Source organism: Neodiprion pinetum, chromosome 1 (assembly GCF_021155775.2).
Source record: "Neodiprion pinetum isolate iyNeoPine1 chromosome 1, iyNeoPine1.2, whole genome shotgun sequence".
NCBI classification, from domain to species: Eukaryota; Metazoa; Arthropoda; class Insecta; order Hymenoptera; family Diprionidae; genus Neodiprion; species Neodiprion pinetum.
The window spans coordinates 14,725,120-14,744,568 of record NC_060232.1 but is presented as its reverse complement, the minus strand read 5'-3'; the positions used below and the strand labels follow the sequence as shown (position 1 = coordinate 14,744,568).

Sequence of the window (19,449 nt, the reverse complement as noted above, 5' to 3'; positions counted from 1 at the left end):
CACTTTTTTTCATCTGGAGCGGCTTTGACTTCTCTACCTTCCTCAAACGTTGCGTATTGTTGCCCCGGTAGGTGTACAGGTAAGCGTGTGACTGCGTGACTTAGTCCATGCATTGGCAGTTCTAGTATACGCCAAGCTGCTTCCATCGGTCCTACGTAACGCGAATCTACATAATCCTGTATTTCGTTGATTATTGGCTGACCATCACTCTCGCTGTTTGAATCAGCTATCTGTACTCTTGCACAATCATGTCCCTTGTGGATGTACTTAATAGCCATTATTGACGCACAATATTCTACGTTCATGTGGCAGTCGTACTTTACAAGTAGGTATGGATTGTGAGGCGCAACCATGCTGTTGTCTACTTGGATATTTCTTTCTTCCACGCGGTTGCGGTAATAGTTTATGTCTGTATTTTTTCGTCTTCGATACTTTGGAAAACCGCCATCGCTTATATCAGTGTTTTCCACCAAGTCTTTCGGAAATATCTTTGAGCATGACTTCGTTACCGAATTCCAGCATGGTATTTTGGATGTGTGAGGGCCGTGTAGCATGTGTGATGTGACAGATTGATATAGTTGTCGATGTATTTGTTTGTCTGGTATTTCTGCAGATATGAAACTGTCAATTGCTTCTGAAGTCAAAAGTTTGTCATTGTTATTTAAGATAAATAGTATGTGAGCATGCGGTAAGCCTCTCTTCTGAAATTCAACTGTGTATACGTATCCTTCAATCTTTCCAAATACTGAACCGCTTTCGATTTCCTTTACTGCCTGTTGTAGCCGCATGTTAAATATTCGACAAGCTATTGTTGGGATGTCGTTTGCAGTGGTACGTGTAGGAAAATTTTTTAATACCGTACATATTTCCGGCCACTTAGGATTACATGTCATTGTGATGAATAAATCCCGTCGTCCAACTTTCCTTGGTATTGCCATTGCATCTTGGTACTGCTGTTGCATATGTCGCATGCTGCCGGAAAATGATGATGGTAAAATCATTTGGTTCCCAAGTCTTGTTCGATCCGAAGTATTCGCTTCACTATTTGATATGTGATCAGTCATTCACTTGTAACATACTACACGCAATTGCTTCTGATTATTTCTTAAAAACAATAAACGCTGCGATTCGATTGTGAGATATGCGTAAATCACATAGTGTTGTGTCAATCGTCCGCTCCGCAACAACTGATTCTGTGCTTCGCCTCGACGTAAGGCCAATCGATGTCCATAGTATTGAACAGGAGAGATTTTCTTGTTTGTTCCTACGTGTTTCATATTATAGCTCCATCCTAAATCACCGCTCGGAAATAGTAATGGAAAAGTCATTGGATCAACGTGATGCGAATATTTCGGCACATATCCAACTGCACGGTCTTGTTCTGGAAATACTTGTACTTCTATATTTTCAGATGCTGCCCCGCCATCTGAAACGATCAGAGCTGCTAGCTCACCATAAATTGGCGCATTGTACCGCCGTCTATCGTCTTCCTTGAGTGCTATAAAGTTTAATCTCACCAGGCTTTCTCCCTTAACAAATCGCTCGTACGTTGTTTTAAAAATTGCTGCATAAGGATTGATATCTATTATCAGTCTACCAATAATTTCTAACAGGTTTGCTCTTCTTGCGTCATTTTCTTTCAGCGGTAGCTGAGTTTGTGCGTCGTAGATGTAAATTTGTCCATATCTCGGTCGGTTATTGTTTGCGGTCTCTAAACTTGTAGATATTTTGTAAATCACATCCCCGATTATTTTCATCACATATGGTCCTGGATTCCCCAGATCTGCCACGATACAATTGAATGATGCAAACGCAAACGCGTCATATATCATCGTATATGTTGTCTGAAGTGTCTTGATACTGCGTCATTCCCTTCTCACAGACGTTGAAGTACATCAGGATATTCCGTTAATGGTGGTAATGTTATTTTTCCTCCGTGACAGCAATTATTTGCCACCCTTCCTGTTTCATATTTGAACCTTTCTGCATTGCAATGTTTACATTTTACGTTCATTTCACCCATGTCTAGTTGATCCACAGTTTTGAAAATGCCTTTTTCAATTTCCCCGTTGTAACGATGCTCGGCAATGATTGATTCACTATTCATTGCTTCCACTCGTTCTCTGTTTCTGTTTATTCTATTGTTTGGCTGAATACACACAGTTCCTTCTCCATCGATGTCAACGTATCACTGTCACTTAATATTTCATCACAAACATGAATTTCAGATACGTTATTCTTGCTCATAAGTCGTTGATACACTTCTTTTTCGTCTGTCGTTTCATCTACTCGTTGTCTCTTGCTGTCCAGTTCAATTCCTTCTGTGCTTACGTTTCTTTTTTTCATCAATCTAAGCTTCCGTTCGTTGGTTGAAAATTGGTGTTCCTTCTCCATCGATATCGACCTATCTCCTTGACTTGCTGAATTATTTTTGCTACCGCTCTGCCTGTTATTCTCCAAAATCACCTTCTTTATATTATTTTTTTCTCTATATTTGCGTTGCTGTTCACTCCACAAAATACCTCTTTCCCTTGTGGTTAACATAGATCCTGGTCGTCCTCTTACCTGGTTATAGGAATATTTGTTTATTATTATTCTCTGGCTTATTTGGTTATTCGCAATTACAATTTTATTTTCCTTTTTCTTTTGTGATACGTCCGACCATCCACCATCTTTATCGCCTTGTCTGCTGCTTGAAACTCCTCCTCTCTTCATTGCCAGCGTAAATCCTAGCTGTCCTTTCGACTGTTTGGTGATATATTTAGATTTACTATCATTTGCTTGTTACTTTTGATACTTATTACTCACTATCTGAATTTTATTTTGGTTCTGCAAGACATCAAAGTGTCCACTGTCTCCGTCGCCGCTGAAGAGTAGCGAGAATTGTGTTTCATTTTGGGATCCGATTCGGTGTGGATGAATTTGTTCTTCGCGATACACGATTGAATGTATCTTAAAAATGTCCGCAGCTGCAGCTAATTCTGCTTCTCCCCCGTAAATTCCATTTTTATTCACATGTGATTTGTAATCACCAGGTGACTTAATCACAGCACAGTTTGACTCATCACCTGTAATAAAACCAGCAAATGTAGACCAATTATCCACTACATTTGAAACGATACTCAGTCTCACCTCTGCGTGTCGATCTTGAGTGCCGTATACACAATACGCCAGCGCGCGAAAAAGACAATTCCCGTCGGGAATCATCTTGATAATTTTCATTTGCATGTTCATTTTTTGCGTGTCAGAAACAGATACCTATAAAGATATTTTTTAAAGACTGTCATAACCAGCCGATGACAGCTGTCAAAGGAAGTTTTGTTCGCTAGATGCTTTTTGTGTTTTCGGCATCTCACCCCACCGCCAACTTCATGCGTATACTATTGTTATTATAATCTTTTTTATTCTATTGATATTATAATCTTTTTTATTCTATTGATATTATAATCTTTTTTATACGATTGTTATTATAATCTTTTTATACCTGTTCATTTGTTCGAAACTTTTTTATTAGATAGAGTGATAACAATGCTGGCTATGCTGAATTGAATCTCACGCAGCATGAACTGGTAGCGACCACATTGTATCCGTGTAGCAAGGCGATATATGGTAACCAAGTTATACTTGGATATTGGATTTCAATGTGGCTTGCCGATATAGACGATATGCTGCTTTTCACTTGTAGGAATGTTTCACGTAGAACCGATGCCCATTCAGATTCGCTCTTACATGATCAGGTTTGGTTCGTATATACATACGGTGGTGCTACACTATCCGGTAAGATTCATTCCAACAGAACCGTCTCTGTAGAACAAGGTTCACGCACAAGACAAACCCTGCACAAGTATATATCGTTCTGCTAATTACTTCGAGGTTGTGTTACATTCGTTATTGTGTAGAAAAGAACCCGTAGAATTGACATTGACCTGTCCATGTAAGATCACCGCTTGTAAAAACGAATCTGGAGTAACGAACGTATAGAACGGCCTCATGTAGAAACTAACTTTCAGGAACGAACCAAACCGACTCATGTAGAACCGTGGCGTACGAAAATAAACTCGTAGAACAATTGCATTTAGAAACAACCCTGTACCAACAGACTTGTAGAACCACCGCTTGTAAGATTGACCCTATAGAATTTTTTTCTAGTAAAAACATGAATCACCTAATATCAGTTACACGCACTGTCAGTACAATTTTCGATGGATCTCAAATTGATATCTCCTTCACAGCTATTGCAAAAAGTAGCGTGTGCAACACATGTGGTTATTTAGATTATATTTCACTCGTGTGATTACAGCATTTACCTTGGCATATGATGCGTTTACTTTAATGCTCCTGCGGTGACAGCACTGGCTTTCGTTCCACAATAAAAAGTTCACACTCGTAATCGCAGTTTTCCTCACTTCCGACACAATATACTACTATGTCTCCGTAAGTTAGTAAGTGCAACTGACTTTACAATTGAGACAATCACGTGAGTCATGTTTGTACTCAATATCATCAATACTTTTTGACATTGTCATTTTTTAACTGTGTACTACACTTGTGTCAATCAAACATTTTAACTATGGTAACTATTGTAGATGTGAAACTTGTCCATTATGTTGCGAAATAGCAGTATTTTTATTTTCAAGATGATACAGTATTCCTGGGAGATGAGAGTGCGCGTCAGGAATACGTAATGGCGGATGCTGGGTTGATATGGCGTGGGAGCTACAATCGACAGAGGCCTACTGTGTGGAAGTATTCACAATTTGAGAAGGACGTCTTAGAGTGTGCCCTTTATCTCGTAATTGAGACTGGAAAAGTCCGAATATCTGGGCGACATGACCCAGTGATCATCTCGCGAAGACTGTCTTCTGCGGTAAATAATATAAAAAGAAATTAAGCTCCATGCATATGCAGGGTAAGTCACCTAATGTGTCGAGAACGGGAGAAGCTTCGTTTACGGAAGTCACGCACACAAGTTATTGCACCGGAATATGTATCAATAATAAAAGTAATTCCGTAAGAGTAGAGTTTATTTTTGGAAATCTCATAGCTTTTTTGATTGATTGGCGAACTGGCGAAGGGGCAAACTTTGCATTAATTCAACTCGTCCCGTTCTCGAAATATGAGGTATGTATACCCTGTATAATGAATTAAACATGTAATACAGAATTCACATGCCTCATTATATGCTAACGGGGATTACATTGCTAGAAATAGCGTACAACCAATATCAGTTTTGCATTCACAATAAGAGCATCAAAATCCACACTAAAATTGAACAGAAACAACATGTCCACTTTCTTGTGATGCCATATAGTCGTTATTTTTAATACAATTTTGCGGAACACGTGTCACATGCACAACTTGACTTACTGATTGCACAAAGTAAAACCGATGATGTTGCACACCATGTATTCTATCGTGTCCATTTTTTTGAGGTGTTTAGAAAAGTCTATTTCAACGAAACAATGATAATAATAATGATGATGATGACGATGATGATGACGATGACGATGACGATGACGATGACGATGACGATGATAATGACGATTATGATGATGATGATGATGATGATGATGATGATGATGATGATGATGATGATGATGATGATGATGATGATGATGATGATGATGATGATGATGATGATGATGATGATGATGATGATGATGATGATGATGATGATGATGATGATGATGATGATGATGATGATGATGATGATGATGATCATGATAATGACAATGATAACAATGATGATAATGATAATGATAATGATAATGATAATTATGATGATAATGATAATGATAATAATTATGATGATAATAATAATAATAATTCTTTATTGATTACAATGAAGTTTGTGAATACATGGGAGTAAGAGTAGAGAGTAGAGCAGGAGGTTGGCAGTGTTAGTAGAAAGACCCGCATTTGCACGAGGGACAAACGAAACTGTCGAAAACCTTATCCAGGTGTAGCCGGACCCGAGTCCCAAACACCGACCAGCAACCTGGCGCCTGAACGGCGTGACCCGGCTTACATTTTTCAAGTTGCAGTTCAAGTCTCAATTAATAGGCCCAGGATTTGAACCCGAGTCCTCCCTCTCCGCAGCTGCGAGTGCTAGCACACGTGCTATGGTCCAGTCGAGATAGACATTCAGATGGAAATAATTAGGGGGAGCGATTTTGTTTTTTTTTCAACTTTGGGTGGACGGTGGTTGGAAGTCTAAATCTCGATTTTCGGGAAAATCCCGCCATTGAGTCCGCCGCCATCTTGATTTGAAGTTCAATTTTTTCGTTTTTCTGGAATAACTCGTTAATTTGCAACTTGAGAACAAAAATGGTGGAATCCAAAGTTGTTGGAAATTTAATTTCCCACAAGTTTGGTCATTATCATTTTCACGCAAGGATCAATGTTTGCAGAGTTATACTATCAAGTTTATCAAAAAAATCGTAATGGGTGGAATTTTATTTCTTTCAACTTTGGTTCTCGCACTTTTTTTGCTCCACGATCAATATTTTCCGATTTATACTCAAATCAGAGGTGAAATGTTTTTTTATTTTTCAAATATTTCGATTATTATGTAGTTTATTGACAAAAAATTGTAATGGAGAATGTAGAAGGGAATTTTGTGTCTTTTACATCTGGTTGTGTCCTCTCGGCATTTCAGCAAGTAGAAATCTGTGGATTTGAACAACTGATTAGTTATCTTAACTTGACAATTATGTATAATTCATACTAATATTGTTTCCCTCCATAAGATACGTACCTCCAATTTCAATCAAGCGTAGTTATCTTCCCCTATGCCAATCGTAATCGTTTTGTCGAGGGCCCAGCTACATTTTGGCTCGCGATCTCTTCTGCCTCCTCGCTCTCGATCGGAGCATCAGGACCGTCGACGAAAGGTTCAGCCATTTCTTCCGAACGGAGATCCTCGAAATTGTCGTCATCATCATCGTAGTCTTCCTCCAGCAGGAGATCCCTTATGTTCGATACATTGTCACACGTCTCTCCGCTGCAGTGCACATACAAAACGGAGCACTTGAGGCCCGCTTTACGGCAGCCGCACATTTTTCCGCACTTGGACTTGCATTTGCAAGAAATTAATTTGAGCAAAGACTCCGGTGCTGGGTCAGCGGTGGTTGTGATCGGTTCCAACCCACGATTTGTTTTCTTGCAACCCTAATCCGTTGCGAGCATTTCGTACTCCAACCAAATTTGGACTTGAAGGTATGCCCTATACGTGTGGCATTCCGCCGCTCCGCTTGTTGGTGGAAGTGTAGCCAAGTCGAATTTTTGTTTTACAACGGATTTCGTGATTTTTTGCATCGGAGTACGTCTACAGATTTATCGCCTTCTCCGCCTCCGAACAAAGCGATCAATAAGCATTCACCGGCATGAGCCAAGACAGCCTTACTAATATCGTGCTCCTTGAACAAGTTGAGAACTTTGGCGATTTGTGGATTTTTTTGAATCGTGGTGAGAAATTTTGTTTTCCCGATGTTGAATATCGAGGACGTAGTGTCACATCCGCTGAAGGCATGGAGAAATAAAATGTGCTGCGCAACATCTTCTCCATATTGGAAACTCTTCGGCAGGTACACGTGTCCAAGATTGCGCCCTCTGCCTGGTTTCTTGAAGAAAACGTTCTTCACATGACGTCTGATGCCAGTGAGTAGAACCAGAAGGTCGATGTCTTCGCCGATGATTGTTACTTGATCGTATTGCGGAGCTTCAGAAATCGCTGTTCCTACGATGAACGGATCTGCATCTGCTGGTGCCTGCTGAACTGTGATTTCGAACTTCTCCAGGGCTGTTTTAAGTAAATCGATAAAGTGGGCCTTGTTTTTGTCGTTTGCCAAAAATTTTTCCTGCGTTATAGAGGGAACGGAGGTCGCCTTGACAACAATCTCAGAGGAACCGTACTTCGCTGCTCGTCTTCTGCGTTCCCACCCTTTAGGAACAGTCAGTTTTGGATTCTCTGGATACCCATCAATAACAATGATAACTTTCTCCGTGAAATGTCTTCTCACATATGACACGCATGTTTAGCAAATTTTATCGAACGTTGCTTGCGTGCGAGGCCAAATAACTTTGTGCAACAAATATCCCCCGTCAATAACCTCGAGGCGCTTTTTTCCTAGGGACGGAGAACGTTGTAGAGGCTCGAAACAGTTGTATAATACAGACTTTGTACCCTTTCGCATTCCTTCGTCATTGAATAACGAAAGACGGTACGGCGCGAGCTCGTAAGCGAAACAATCCTGCAGGTCTTTGTCGGATTGCTTGGAAATACTGATGCGCTGGAAAAGCAGGAGCAGTCGTTTTGTCAATGGTAATGCTGCTTGAAGTTGTATCCAAGGGTGAGATTTTGTCCTTTCGTTCAAATGTCACCGAACCGTAAATTGAACTGATCATATTCTTTATCATTTTCGCACCAATTTCAGAAGCGAGATGACAGTTAATATTTCCTGTGCCGATAAATCTCGTGCTGATAGACATCGGTTGAGAATCGACACGGAAAGGATCATGTGCAGCGAACCACTGATCCAACTTCTCCATATCCAAATTGTCCCTAGAGACAGGAGTTGGCCGGAAGTCGATGTGTTGCTCAGTTGTCGCGCTGTGAATATTGCAAAAATCCTCCACTTGTTGGCAAATGTTCTGCATTTGCACCGCACCCATGGTCCATCTTGTTGCCACGCTTTCACTCGCTCCTCGCCCAAACAACCCTCCACTTATTTTAGATTCGGGATTTAGAGTCTGTTCAATCGACTGGTCAGACATGATGCCTGACCAAAATTTGTTGGTACGCCGAATTGTAAAGTAACCTTCCGTTGTAAATTTTTCATAATCATCAGCCGACATCTTATCACGCAGGTTCAACATATCTTGAAGATATAGATTGGCGCTGTTCGCGTACAGGAAGTGACCGCTAGCGTGGAAGAAGGGCAGCATCCTTTGAATTGTAGTGAGATGCAGTTTCCAGTTTCCAGATCGTTCAGCTTCTATGAACTGTTTTACCATCGTCACCATTCAGAAGTACTGCGTCCATAGTTCAGCAGTGGGTCCTTTGTTGACAAGTTGATTAAGCGCCACCGCAAATTTATCGATCACAGCTTTGACCGAATCGTTTTCTTCGGCACCGAGAACGACCGTGCGATCTAAATCCAGAAGTAATTGCTCCATCTCATTTCGTTCCTCGTCGTCAAACTCAATTGTGTCCATAACGCGCTTCGCTAAGGATGCATAGACGAGAAAATGAGCATGAACAGCTATCGAGTACGCGTGACCTGATAGGATCTTCTCTACGCAATTTTCAGCGTAAACAATTTTCAGAGCGTCCTCAAGTCCACTGCCCTTCATTATGAATCCGGTCGCACCCAGAAATGATATAAGAAGATGAAATCCCCTCAGGCGAAGAATGATGGAATTAATCTCAGAGGGGGGATCAGTGTTGGAAACAATGTCATGCGCTTTCCAATACAGTGGCTGAGCGAAAGTTACGATGCAGGATTTGCTGTTCGAAGCTTCGCTCCTGGCGTGAGCATACATGAGAGTTGTATGTAGCGTGTCGTAATCTGAAGGAGGTGCATGGATAAACGGAAGGAATATTATACTCGACCTGACGAAGGTTTTTCCGGCCGTAGCTTCTTCCATGAATCCATTCCACCCTGGTATATTGTCGATGCAGGACCATTTTCCGTAGAGCCACATCAGATCACCAATGGTTGGCAGACATGTTTCAGAGATTTGTTGCATTTCCGTGATATCAGCAACCTTCACGTTCCGGAAACCCGCTGATTTTTCTTTACCGTAATAAGAAATTTCTACGTGTCCGGCTTCTGCAATGGCTGCGGCAGTTGTTTTTGAAGAGTAGCGACTTGTTGGTGTTTTCGGTTCTACAACATCGAAGGGCGTTAGGCATTGAATCCCTCCCATGTGGTGAAAAGTATTATTTCCATCTAATGCATTTATGTGGAAGTCTGCGTTGTCAAAAACAAACTGTGAGAATGTTCCCTCTTTAACCTGGCACTGACGTCGCATGACAGAAGAAGCTTCGTACGTACTAATTTCATCGTACGTTGCAGAAAATCCCAACGCTGAAAGAACGTTGATTAAAGTTCTCGACCCAAATTTCTTGTATAAGAAGGCGCCAACCTGCAGTTTTAATGGCGAAAGGAAAGATCGCGGACGTACGGCAGATACGATGGCATGCGCGATAGCAGTGCATTGTTTCTTTCACGGATCGAGCGAATTCCTTTTCAACTTACAAATAATGTTGGTCAAAAGAACGTGGAAAGATTCGGGAATTGCATCCTCGACGTTTTTCAAAAAGTTATCGGTCGGAGGATAATTCTTGACATCATGAAGTGTCGAGCGTATGTCCTCTAAAATTATAGCGGCAGCTTCGCGCACGACCCTCAGCCTCTCGGGTCGTGCATCCGCATCTCGATTCTCGTACCAGCGTTGTGCGAGTAGTTTGTGACCAGTATTTCGGAACAAAACGGCGGAACCAATGCCTGCCACCTCGAATATTACAATTTCGTCTCAATAATGTTCCTTTAAGCGTGCCTTTACGGTTTTCACATGAGGGACGAATTCTCCTTCGATTTTTCCCATCAGATCGTGAACTGCAAATTGACATTCCTCATTATGCTGTTCGATGTCATTATAAATGTACTCCATAGTACGATCGATGTTGTCGGATACTGGCCTCCCTGGTCGATTCCCAACCGCAACCGATTTATGTATACGTTTGGAACAATCGCTGTGATATCGCGCTCCAACACCAGTTAGATCGGGAATATTTTCAATACGCGCTTTTACTTCCATCGCCAATTAATCGTTACGATTACTGAAACGTTCGAGCAATGTATTCCCAAATAAGGTTTTGGTAACAGATGAAATACTTTTTCGCTTTCCGGTCGGGAGCTTTGCTTGCGATGGCAAATCCTCAAGTACTTCGCTACAAAAGAAACAGCGATTTTCGAAATCGAACGCCGTTGATATATTTGTTTGTACTGCTGATGACTATGACAAGGACGTCGATGCAGATTTTTCAAGGCTTTTTCGATGTGATGCCTGCGCAGATCTCGAATCACTGTAATGTTTATAGCAACCTGGGTGCAAGATAACGTTATCCTTATTCCGCAGCATCCGCTGATGTTGTACATCGCCTCTAGCAATACTAGCCGCCAAGAGTGTCTGAACACCACGTTTTTTCACAGTAATTTTGTCGCCTTCGGTTGTCTGCTTTCAACACACGAAACAGTCCTCCGTTTTAGAAACGTCCATCCCCTACAAAGTGCTATTACGCAACTAATTCAGTAACCGACGCTCTGCTCGGCCAAACCGAGTCTTTGCTCAAATTAATTTCTTGCAAATGCAAGTCCAAGTGCGGAAAAATGTGCGGCTGCCGTAAAGCGGGCCTCAAGTGCTCCGTTTTATATGTGCACTGCAGCGGAGAGACGTGTGACAATGTATCGAACATAAGGGATCTCCTGCTGGAGGAAGACTACGATGATGATGACGACATTTTCGAGGATCTCCGTTCGGAAGAAATGGCTGAACCTTTCGTCGACGGTCCTGATGCTCCGATCGAGAGCGAGGTGGCAGAAGAGATCGCGAGCCAAAATGTAGCTGGACCCTCGACAAAACGATTACGATTGGCATAGGGGAAGATAACTACGCGTGATTGAAATTGGAGGTACGTATCTTATGGAGGGAAACAATATTAGTATGAATTATACATAATTGTCAAGTTAAGATAACTAATCAGTTGTTCAAATCCACAGGTTTCTACTTGCTGAAATGCCGAGAGGACACAACCAGATGTAAAAGACACAAAATTCCCTTCTACATTCTCCATTACAATTTTTTGTCAATAAACTACATAATAATCGAAATACTTGAAAAATGAAAAAACATTTCACCTCTGATTTGAGTATAAATCGGAAAATATTGATCGTGGAGTAAAAAAAGTGCGAGAACCAAAGTTGAAAGAAATAAAATTCCACCCATTACGATTTTTTTGATAAACTTGATAGTATAACTCTGCAAACATTGATCCTTGCGTGAAAATGATAATGACCAAACTTGTGGGAAATTAAATTTCCAACAACTTTGGATTTCACCATTTTTGTTCTCAAGTTGCAAATTAACGAGTCATTCCAGAAAAACGAAAAAATTGAACTTTAAATCAAGATGGCGGCGAACTCAATGGCGGGATTTTCCCGAAAATCGAGATTTAGACTTCCAACCACCGTCCACCCAAAGTTGAAAAAAAAACAAAATCGCTTCCCCTAATTATTTCCATCTGAATGTCTATCTCGACTGGACTACTACGTCACTACGGTCGGTACCATACATATATGCTCAATCAATTCATTCGGATCATTAGTTATTTCATCAATATCTCACTGTTGACAAAAATGTTTCCGGTTCTATTTTTTATTTGCCAAAAATTATATATATTTTGTTCAAAACGTACCATGCATATTTTCCACAAATTATTCCTAGCATAAACAACATGGGGGTGAGACGTAAAAGAGTGGCGGTTGTAAATAATCAAAAATAATCAAGGCTGCTGTTACTTGACGACAGTGACGAAAAATTTCAACTAAAAAAGACCTATATTTCGGTAAGCGGGTAAATGAAATTGTGTTGCTATAGTTCTATGTATACGGAGCTGTGAGAGTTGTTCAAATGGTTGAGACAAAATTATCGTAATAAAGGATAGGTGATTGTTCAGAAATGAATAATTAAAAACGGATTAATCTACTGAAACATAAAATATGATCTTCAAACCATTGATCGGAATGAAAAACAGGTATTGTTCAAATGATTAACAATAATGTTCGAATGAACGGTAAGGTTGAAATAAAACGAATTTACGATGAATATTGTAGTTGTTAAAAATTGCGAAAGTAATTATGCTATAATGGAAAATTAAGAAGGTCATATAGTTGATAATGAATAAAACAATACGGGTATCATGTTTTGTTTTTCTAGGTTTTAGATAACAACGAGGCCTACATAGTATAGCTCAATCGTATCTCTCTGTCTGAATGAATTATATTTAAACTTGTGACGGGCGCATAATGCACCACATATAGAAAATGACACTACGTCCACAATACGAATTTGGAATGTCCTAGTGAATCAATATGACAATCAACCCCATAGAAACTTATAGAAGCATCTAGAATAAGAAGAATATTCTCGAAGCTGATAGGTCATAGAAACTGATAGAAGCTGCTCGATGGCAATCGCTCTTGTCGACGCGCGTCTTTTCCAAAAACAAATATTCACTTGTCGAAGCACTAAGAAACAATAACAATAAAATAAAACCATGTGCGCCGAAAATGAAGTAACTTCACACTCTACCAACTTCCAAATAATTAATTAATATCTAGATTCCGATTTAGTGTTAAAACGAACATAGAAAATCATAGAACATTCCATATACACAGACAGTAATTCAGGAGATCGGCCAGATTCACTATAAAAGCGAAGCAGTCCAGAACTCCTCCGTTTATACACACTACTTTTTCATTTCCATAAGTGAATAATCATGGAATTTATAACACGTTTATATCTGAAGTAAGTTTACCGGACTTCGATACTTCTATGTACAAATTATCTGGTCTAAACAACGTCCATTGCACAATTGGACCGAACATATCACTTGGTTCTTTTAGGGCTAAAAAAAGTGGGGAAAGAAGTATTCCTTCAGCTGATATAGCTGGCTGAATTGTATAACTGTGTATAGTAGAAGCAACTGACTGCAATAGACATTCCACCTTCTTTTCTCCTTCGACTGCGAAAGTTCTTCCAGGATGCATCTTCAACTCGAAACCACTTTGACCTGAATTCACATTCGATAAACCGTGTATTTTTATATTTTGCTTCACACCTTGTACAAATTGTTCAGCTTGTTCTTTCAAACTTTCAGAATTTTCAATCGTTTTTTCGGTGATGAATTTATTAATTTTCCTCGATACAATACGATGGCCAATTTTTAATGAATTCACCCAATGTTCAAATGCTTTAAACCGAAATTCTTCATAGCCTATTTTTTTGGGGGCTTGTAGCGCCCACCTTCGTAAATCATCATTGTGCACTGGTCATCCAGCATCAACAGCGAATTTGAAGTTCCGCCATATGTAGTCACAAATTCTAACTATTTTTTCCTTGTATAAAAAAATAATTTGTTAGTACATCGTAGATAAAGTACGCTTGTTCACGTACGAAGAATTTCAGACCAGGTAAATCACCAAATAAGCGAGAAAAAAATAGTTGAAATTCGGATTTTTAACACAAGGCTTATGGAAAGATCACCCTCGAAAGACTTGGGCCGAGTAATATTGTTAAATTCACGCAACAGATCTGGACAAAAAACTAGAATAATGTTCATGAGGCTATGAGGATTCTAAATACATTAATAAAGTTTAGGGTCAACGACGTCTGTGAAAAGATATCCAATGTTAAAGTATCGAATAATTTGTAGTTGGCAAAGGTTCCGTAACCGCGTAGAGATTAGGCAGCGTCGCCGGAATCACGTGGTCTGTATGAGGTTGAAGCGCATGCGCGAGATTTCAACTGTCAGAATCAAGCTACCTAGCACTAGCCTTTACAATTCGTTTATAAATGACGTATACAGATTAATCAACTAATGAGACAGGTAAATTATTAGCCTAATAAGTGCAATGAAAAATATATGTTTATTGCACAGTGAATATAAATGTGTAAAATCGTATGAAATATAGTATTAACCTCCAAAACAATCTGAATAAATTGCAGGAGCACCACTAGACTTTTTGAACCAAGACTTAATTATACATGTAATGCTATGCTATTTAAGTTCGTCTGAGTTGCTGAACTATTTTTTCAATAATCTTTTTGCTCTTAGTAACTCTAGGTCTGCCTTGAACATCTTCTCCCAATAAAATACGCACGCCTTCGTCGCCGCAGGCTGTAAAAGCTTTCTGTAGCAATATTTTGTTAATTCCAGCTTTAGATAATTTATTTTTCATGTAGTCAGAGACCTCAGTGAACTTATCCAGCGAGGCTTTGTTGCATGAAATTTCTTTAGCAGCCTCGTCGGATTTCAAGATACGTAGTACGCTTCTTGTATGTTTTGTAATGAGAGATGTATCGACACCAACTCTTTGTATTAATTTTTGCAGTACTTGTACGTCGTTGATAGCGTTGTGTGCCTCTTGTACGTCACTGACGTCGATAAGATCTGAAGCAAGTGCTTCTTGAGTAAATTTTTTTTGCCAATCTTCGTAGTTTTTCTTGAAAAACGTACAACGTGTCAGCGAATCCTTTTACAACTGACATGAATTCGTTTATTAGATTCAAATCAGCTGCCAGCCGTAAAATCCTCGGCGCATCAAATCTACCAATTATTAGTCAAAAACGCGTAAGTAGGTATTATATAATTTTTCTTTCAGCCTAATAAATTCTATCGAACTAATAATCACCTAAAGGCGTTGTGGGCTATAAGAACAACCGAGCGCCCTTGAAATTGTAAAAAATTCAGAAAATCTGTAAATGCAGTTCTGGCAGGCACCGTGTTCAACCCCACATCCCTCAAATACATTTCACCATTTGAAACGTGCAAAGCAGTGACTTGAGCTGCTCCTGGTGTCATGCCTTTTGACGGTATGATGTAGGAATTAAACAAACCTTCCTCGGTGCATGCAGCAATCTGTAATTAATTATATAATTATTAACTTCAATGGTTTCGTTACGAAATGAATGGTCATAGGTCAAAGTAATTTTCACCTGGCAAATTTCGGATGCTTTGTGTAGACCAGTTGTTTCCAAATCAAAAATTACTGCAAACCAACTATCGTAATCCACGGTTCCTGGTTACATAACAGTTATTTCAATTCTGCTGATATAGTGATTATCATGATTACACGTTATTATTGACAAATTACTTACCAATTGAAGTTAGATTTTATATCAAATCCGAAATATTACTGAGTCCACTTTCTGTCTCATACGTTATGCCTTCTCGTTTCGATGTTGCAGCAGTTTTTGCGGATCTTTCTTTTTTTGCAAAAAGCGTTCTCCTTTCGTACTCGATAGACCGTCTGGAATTTGCTTGAGCCTCTCTTTTTTTGTCTTTTAGCTCTCTATACTTTCGTGTTTCCTTCCCAGGCGAAAGACTTGCTTGGAGATTTACGTGAAGAATATATTTGGTACCAATATTTTTTTGCCCTACCTGCAGCCGCGACTCTTGTGTCGAACGATTCCGATCCTGCATAAGATCACGATTTCGGATGTTTATTGGCGACAATGCTATTAAAACTCTCATTTAACTGGCTCGAAGCGCAGGGTGATAGTTTGCTGGCATTGGCAGCAAAACGGTCAAATAATTTTGACATCGAAAGTTTGAGGCTTGAATCGGAAAGAGGTTTCCCATGTGGAAGGTTCGCATGAACAAAGTCATCTCCCGCGGGCTTGTAGCCGCACCACTGACCACAATTATTGTGATCGTCAAATGCATGGGGTACGACATTTTTCAGCGAAGCCTCCACGTTTGTTGGATTTCGCTTATTTTGTTGGACCGCGCAAGAAAAGCAATTGGAAAAGTATTGGATTAATTTGGGCTGCAATTTCATCGAGTATACTGCATTTTTTAATGCTTTTTGCGCATGATTAAAATCCGACCATTTTCCTATTTGTTCTCTAGCTTCCCTACGCACTGCTGCAATAGTGCAAGAATCATCATCGCTGATCAGTACCGCAATTTTGGCATTTTCGTCTTTGAGTAGCTCATTTCGATTGACTAATTCGATAGCCATGTCAGGCTCCATAGCTTTTGCGGATCCTGATAAGTTGCGTCTGCAACTGTGGTCGTCCTTCTCATATCCTGATTCACATAGTCGACATCTTTTACTGCGAGTACAGTAGGACAATACTTTTCCCGTATGGTACCCGATTAGTGAACTATGACCTGTATGATATATGACTCACAGAAATATTCGTGTTGTACTTTAAAATGCATATGTCTGGATAAATTGTGTATATAATAACCAGACAAACTGTTGTATGCATGACCGGTGCCTCGCTTCTGCCACCCAGCGTCGATTGAAGCAATTATCTTACTTGGCGCATTGGATGCAGGTGGTTGATTTTCTTGTGTGTCAGGATTGGGACAGTCGTGTTCTGTTAAGTGTGAATCGCCGGTTTTGTTACTGCGGATGGAAACCGGTACGTGATTTCATAAACCATTGTATGATGCATTATTACAGAACAATATGTTTTTATTTTCACATGCAAATCATTGTACAAAGTACATAACAATTCAATTTCATTCACATGGTTACTATAACAAAACTACAATTATTATTACTGTAATGAAAGAACAATTTCATCAATAACACGTATTGAAACTTTGATCTTCCAAATTTTACTGAATCCTATACATAAAATACTGATAATTGCCTACGATACTTCGACTCAAACATTATGCGAATGGATTGATGAATGGATTTACGTGGATTGAATTAATATAAATGCCTGATTCGTGATCAAATTATCCGTCAAAAGCATACGTATTAGTTACAATACAAAAGATTTTGTTGTATTTGTATATTACTCGAACTTTTTTTCGTAAGTATGTCTAAACCAGGTACACAGAGTAAATCCGCATGAGAAATAGATTAATTTTTGTAATGAATAATTGTATAAAGTGTATAAAGCGTATAAAGTGTATAAAGTGGTTTTAAAAACTGGCGGAGACAGTTTCTTCAAATTCCATCTTGAGTTGAAAATTCAAAAATCACTTCGAGTTTTTATTTAAAAATGAATTAGAAAAAAATTCATTAAAAAATTAATAAATAACTTATTTTATTGTATAATTTGTATTTTTTGTATAATTGTCTATGGTGTGTAAAGTATATAGTTTGATTCTAAATGGTATCAGAGATAAATATTTTCTGAGTTCTTGGGCCTCAAATGCTGCACAGAAATGACCACTGCTAATTGTTTTTATTTATGAAATACTCACGATAATGTTTTAGGCAAGGTATCATAGGACTGAAGTTTTCTTAGTATTGCAAGTGCTACTGCATTTCAAGTTTGCTTGAAATGTAACATAACTTACAATAACTTGAAATATCAATTCGTTGACTTACTTTTTAGTACTATCGCTATTTATCGACAATTCTTTTTCTGTCTTACAATAACTTTGCAGCTTTCTTTGGCCACTGCTTCAATCACAGGACCAACAGCTCTTTCGTGCCGTTTGAGCAAGGATTGTGCAACACTAGGTATATTCATTGATGAGCATATAGTGTTCATCTGGCTCTCACCTACACCGGCATCAATGATTGCTGTGAAAAAATAAATAACTATGAAAAATACTTCAATTATAGTTTTTGTGCATTTCAGTTCATTCCGTATACATACCAATAGCTGCTTTTAAATTCACGTCATAGCATCGTTTTTGTGCATAAGTTTACTTGTATGAACGACAGATATTTGGTTACATCTGGCGCAAGCAATTTTGAAAATGCTGGCAAATCCGAATTTTCCCTCGCTTTGGGTATCCCTCAATGATAACGCCTGGTCACAATTTTTACACCACAATTGCTTTCCCAGCGTGTCAAGTTCCACTATTCTGCACCCTTCGAGGTTATGTGTGTTGACTAAGTTCTCATTGTTCAGTGCCTGAGCGTCGTTTTGTGCCCGTGTCATTGCGATCTCCGTGCGAGCCGCGCTCGAACGATTCGTCTCCGCAGGGATGCCAAATCTCGCGTAGATGAGGAGGCGAGCGTGCATCACGCATTTTTAAAAACAGTCGAGTTAAGTCGTCCGTCTAGTGACGATCGTGAGTGACGCCGTGCGTTCTCTCGTACCACAACCAAAAGACGAGAGGCCCAAATATACTCTCGTATACGTTCGCTCTACGGAGTAAGGTAGATGAGTACGGCCCGAGTGTCTCTCATTCTACACGGGACCGAGTGCCCATACACGCATACCAAGGGTCTTGCACCCTTCCATCATACAACGAGCCCGAGCGCTCTTGGTGTACTACCAACACCAATCATACTCTCATATACGTTCGCTCCTCGGAGTAAGGCAAATGCAAATCATACGAAATTCGATCGAATCGAATAAAACAAAAATCGCAGTACGAAAACGCACTCGAGATCGCGGTGGCATGAGCCAAACGGGTTGTAACCGGCACATACACATTCATATACACAATCGACACATGCTTTTATACGTTTACAAATACACGTTCATACATCGTGGGTTTTTATGCCGCAAGGCTTTTCCCACAAGAGCCAATAAACATTCATAATTCGATGGCTCAAACGTGAGAGTTTTTTATTCAAGAAAACCTCAACCTCTATCCTTCACACTAATAAAAAAGGTTCAATTCAAAACTACGAGGCAACTTCGCCTATGAAGAAGCTTCGACTATACACTCAT

The 19,449-nt window shown here is 39.6% G+C and overlaps 1 protein-coding gene across 3 annotated transcripts in view; it reads left to right on the top strand.

Moving 5' to 3' along the window:
* The window catches only part of Tg (transglutaminase), a 519,386-nt gene that overhangs the window by 254,087 nt on the left and 245,850 nt on the right, over nucleotides 1-19,449 (top strand). For all 3 annotated transcript variants that reach the window (XM_046608806.2, XM_046608807.2, XM_069134516.1), the window contains exon 4: nucleotides 4,638-4,867. In XM_046608806.2, coding sequence (XP_046464762.1) covers nucleotides 4,638-4,867 — 230 coding nt within the window. The remainder of the gene's footprint in view (nucleotides 1-4,637; nucleotides 4,868-19,449) is intronic.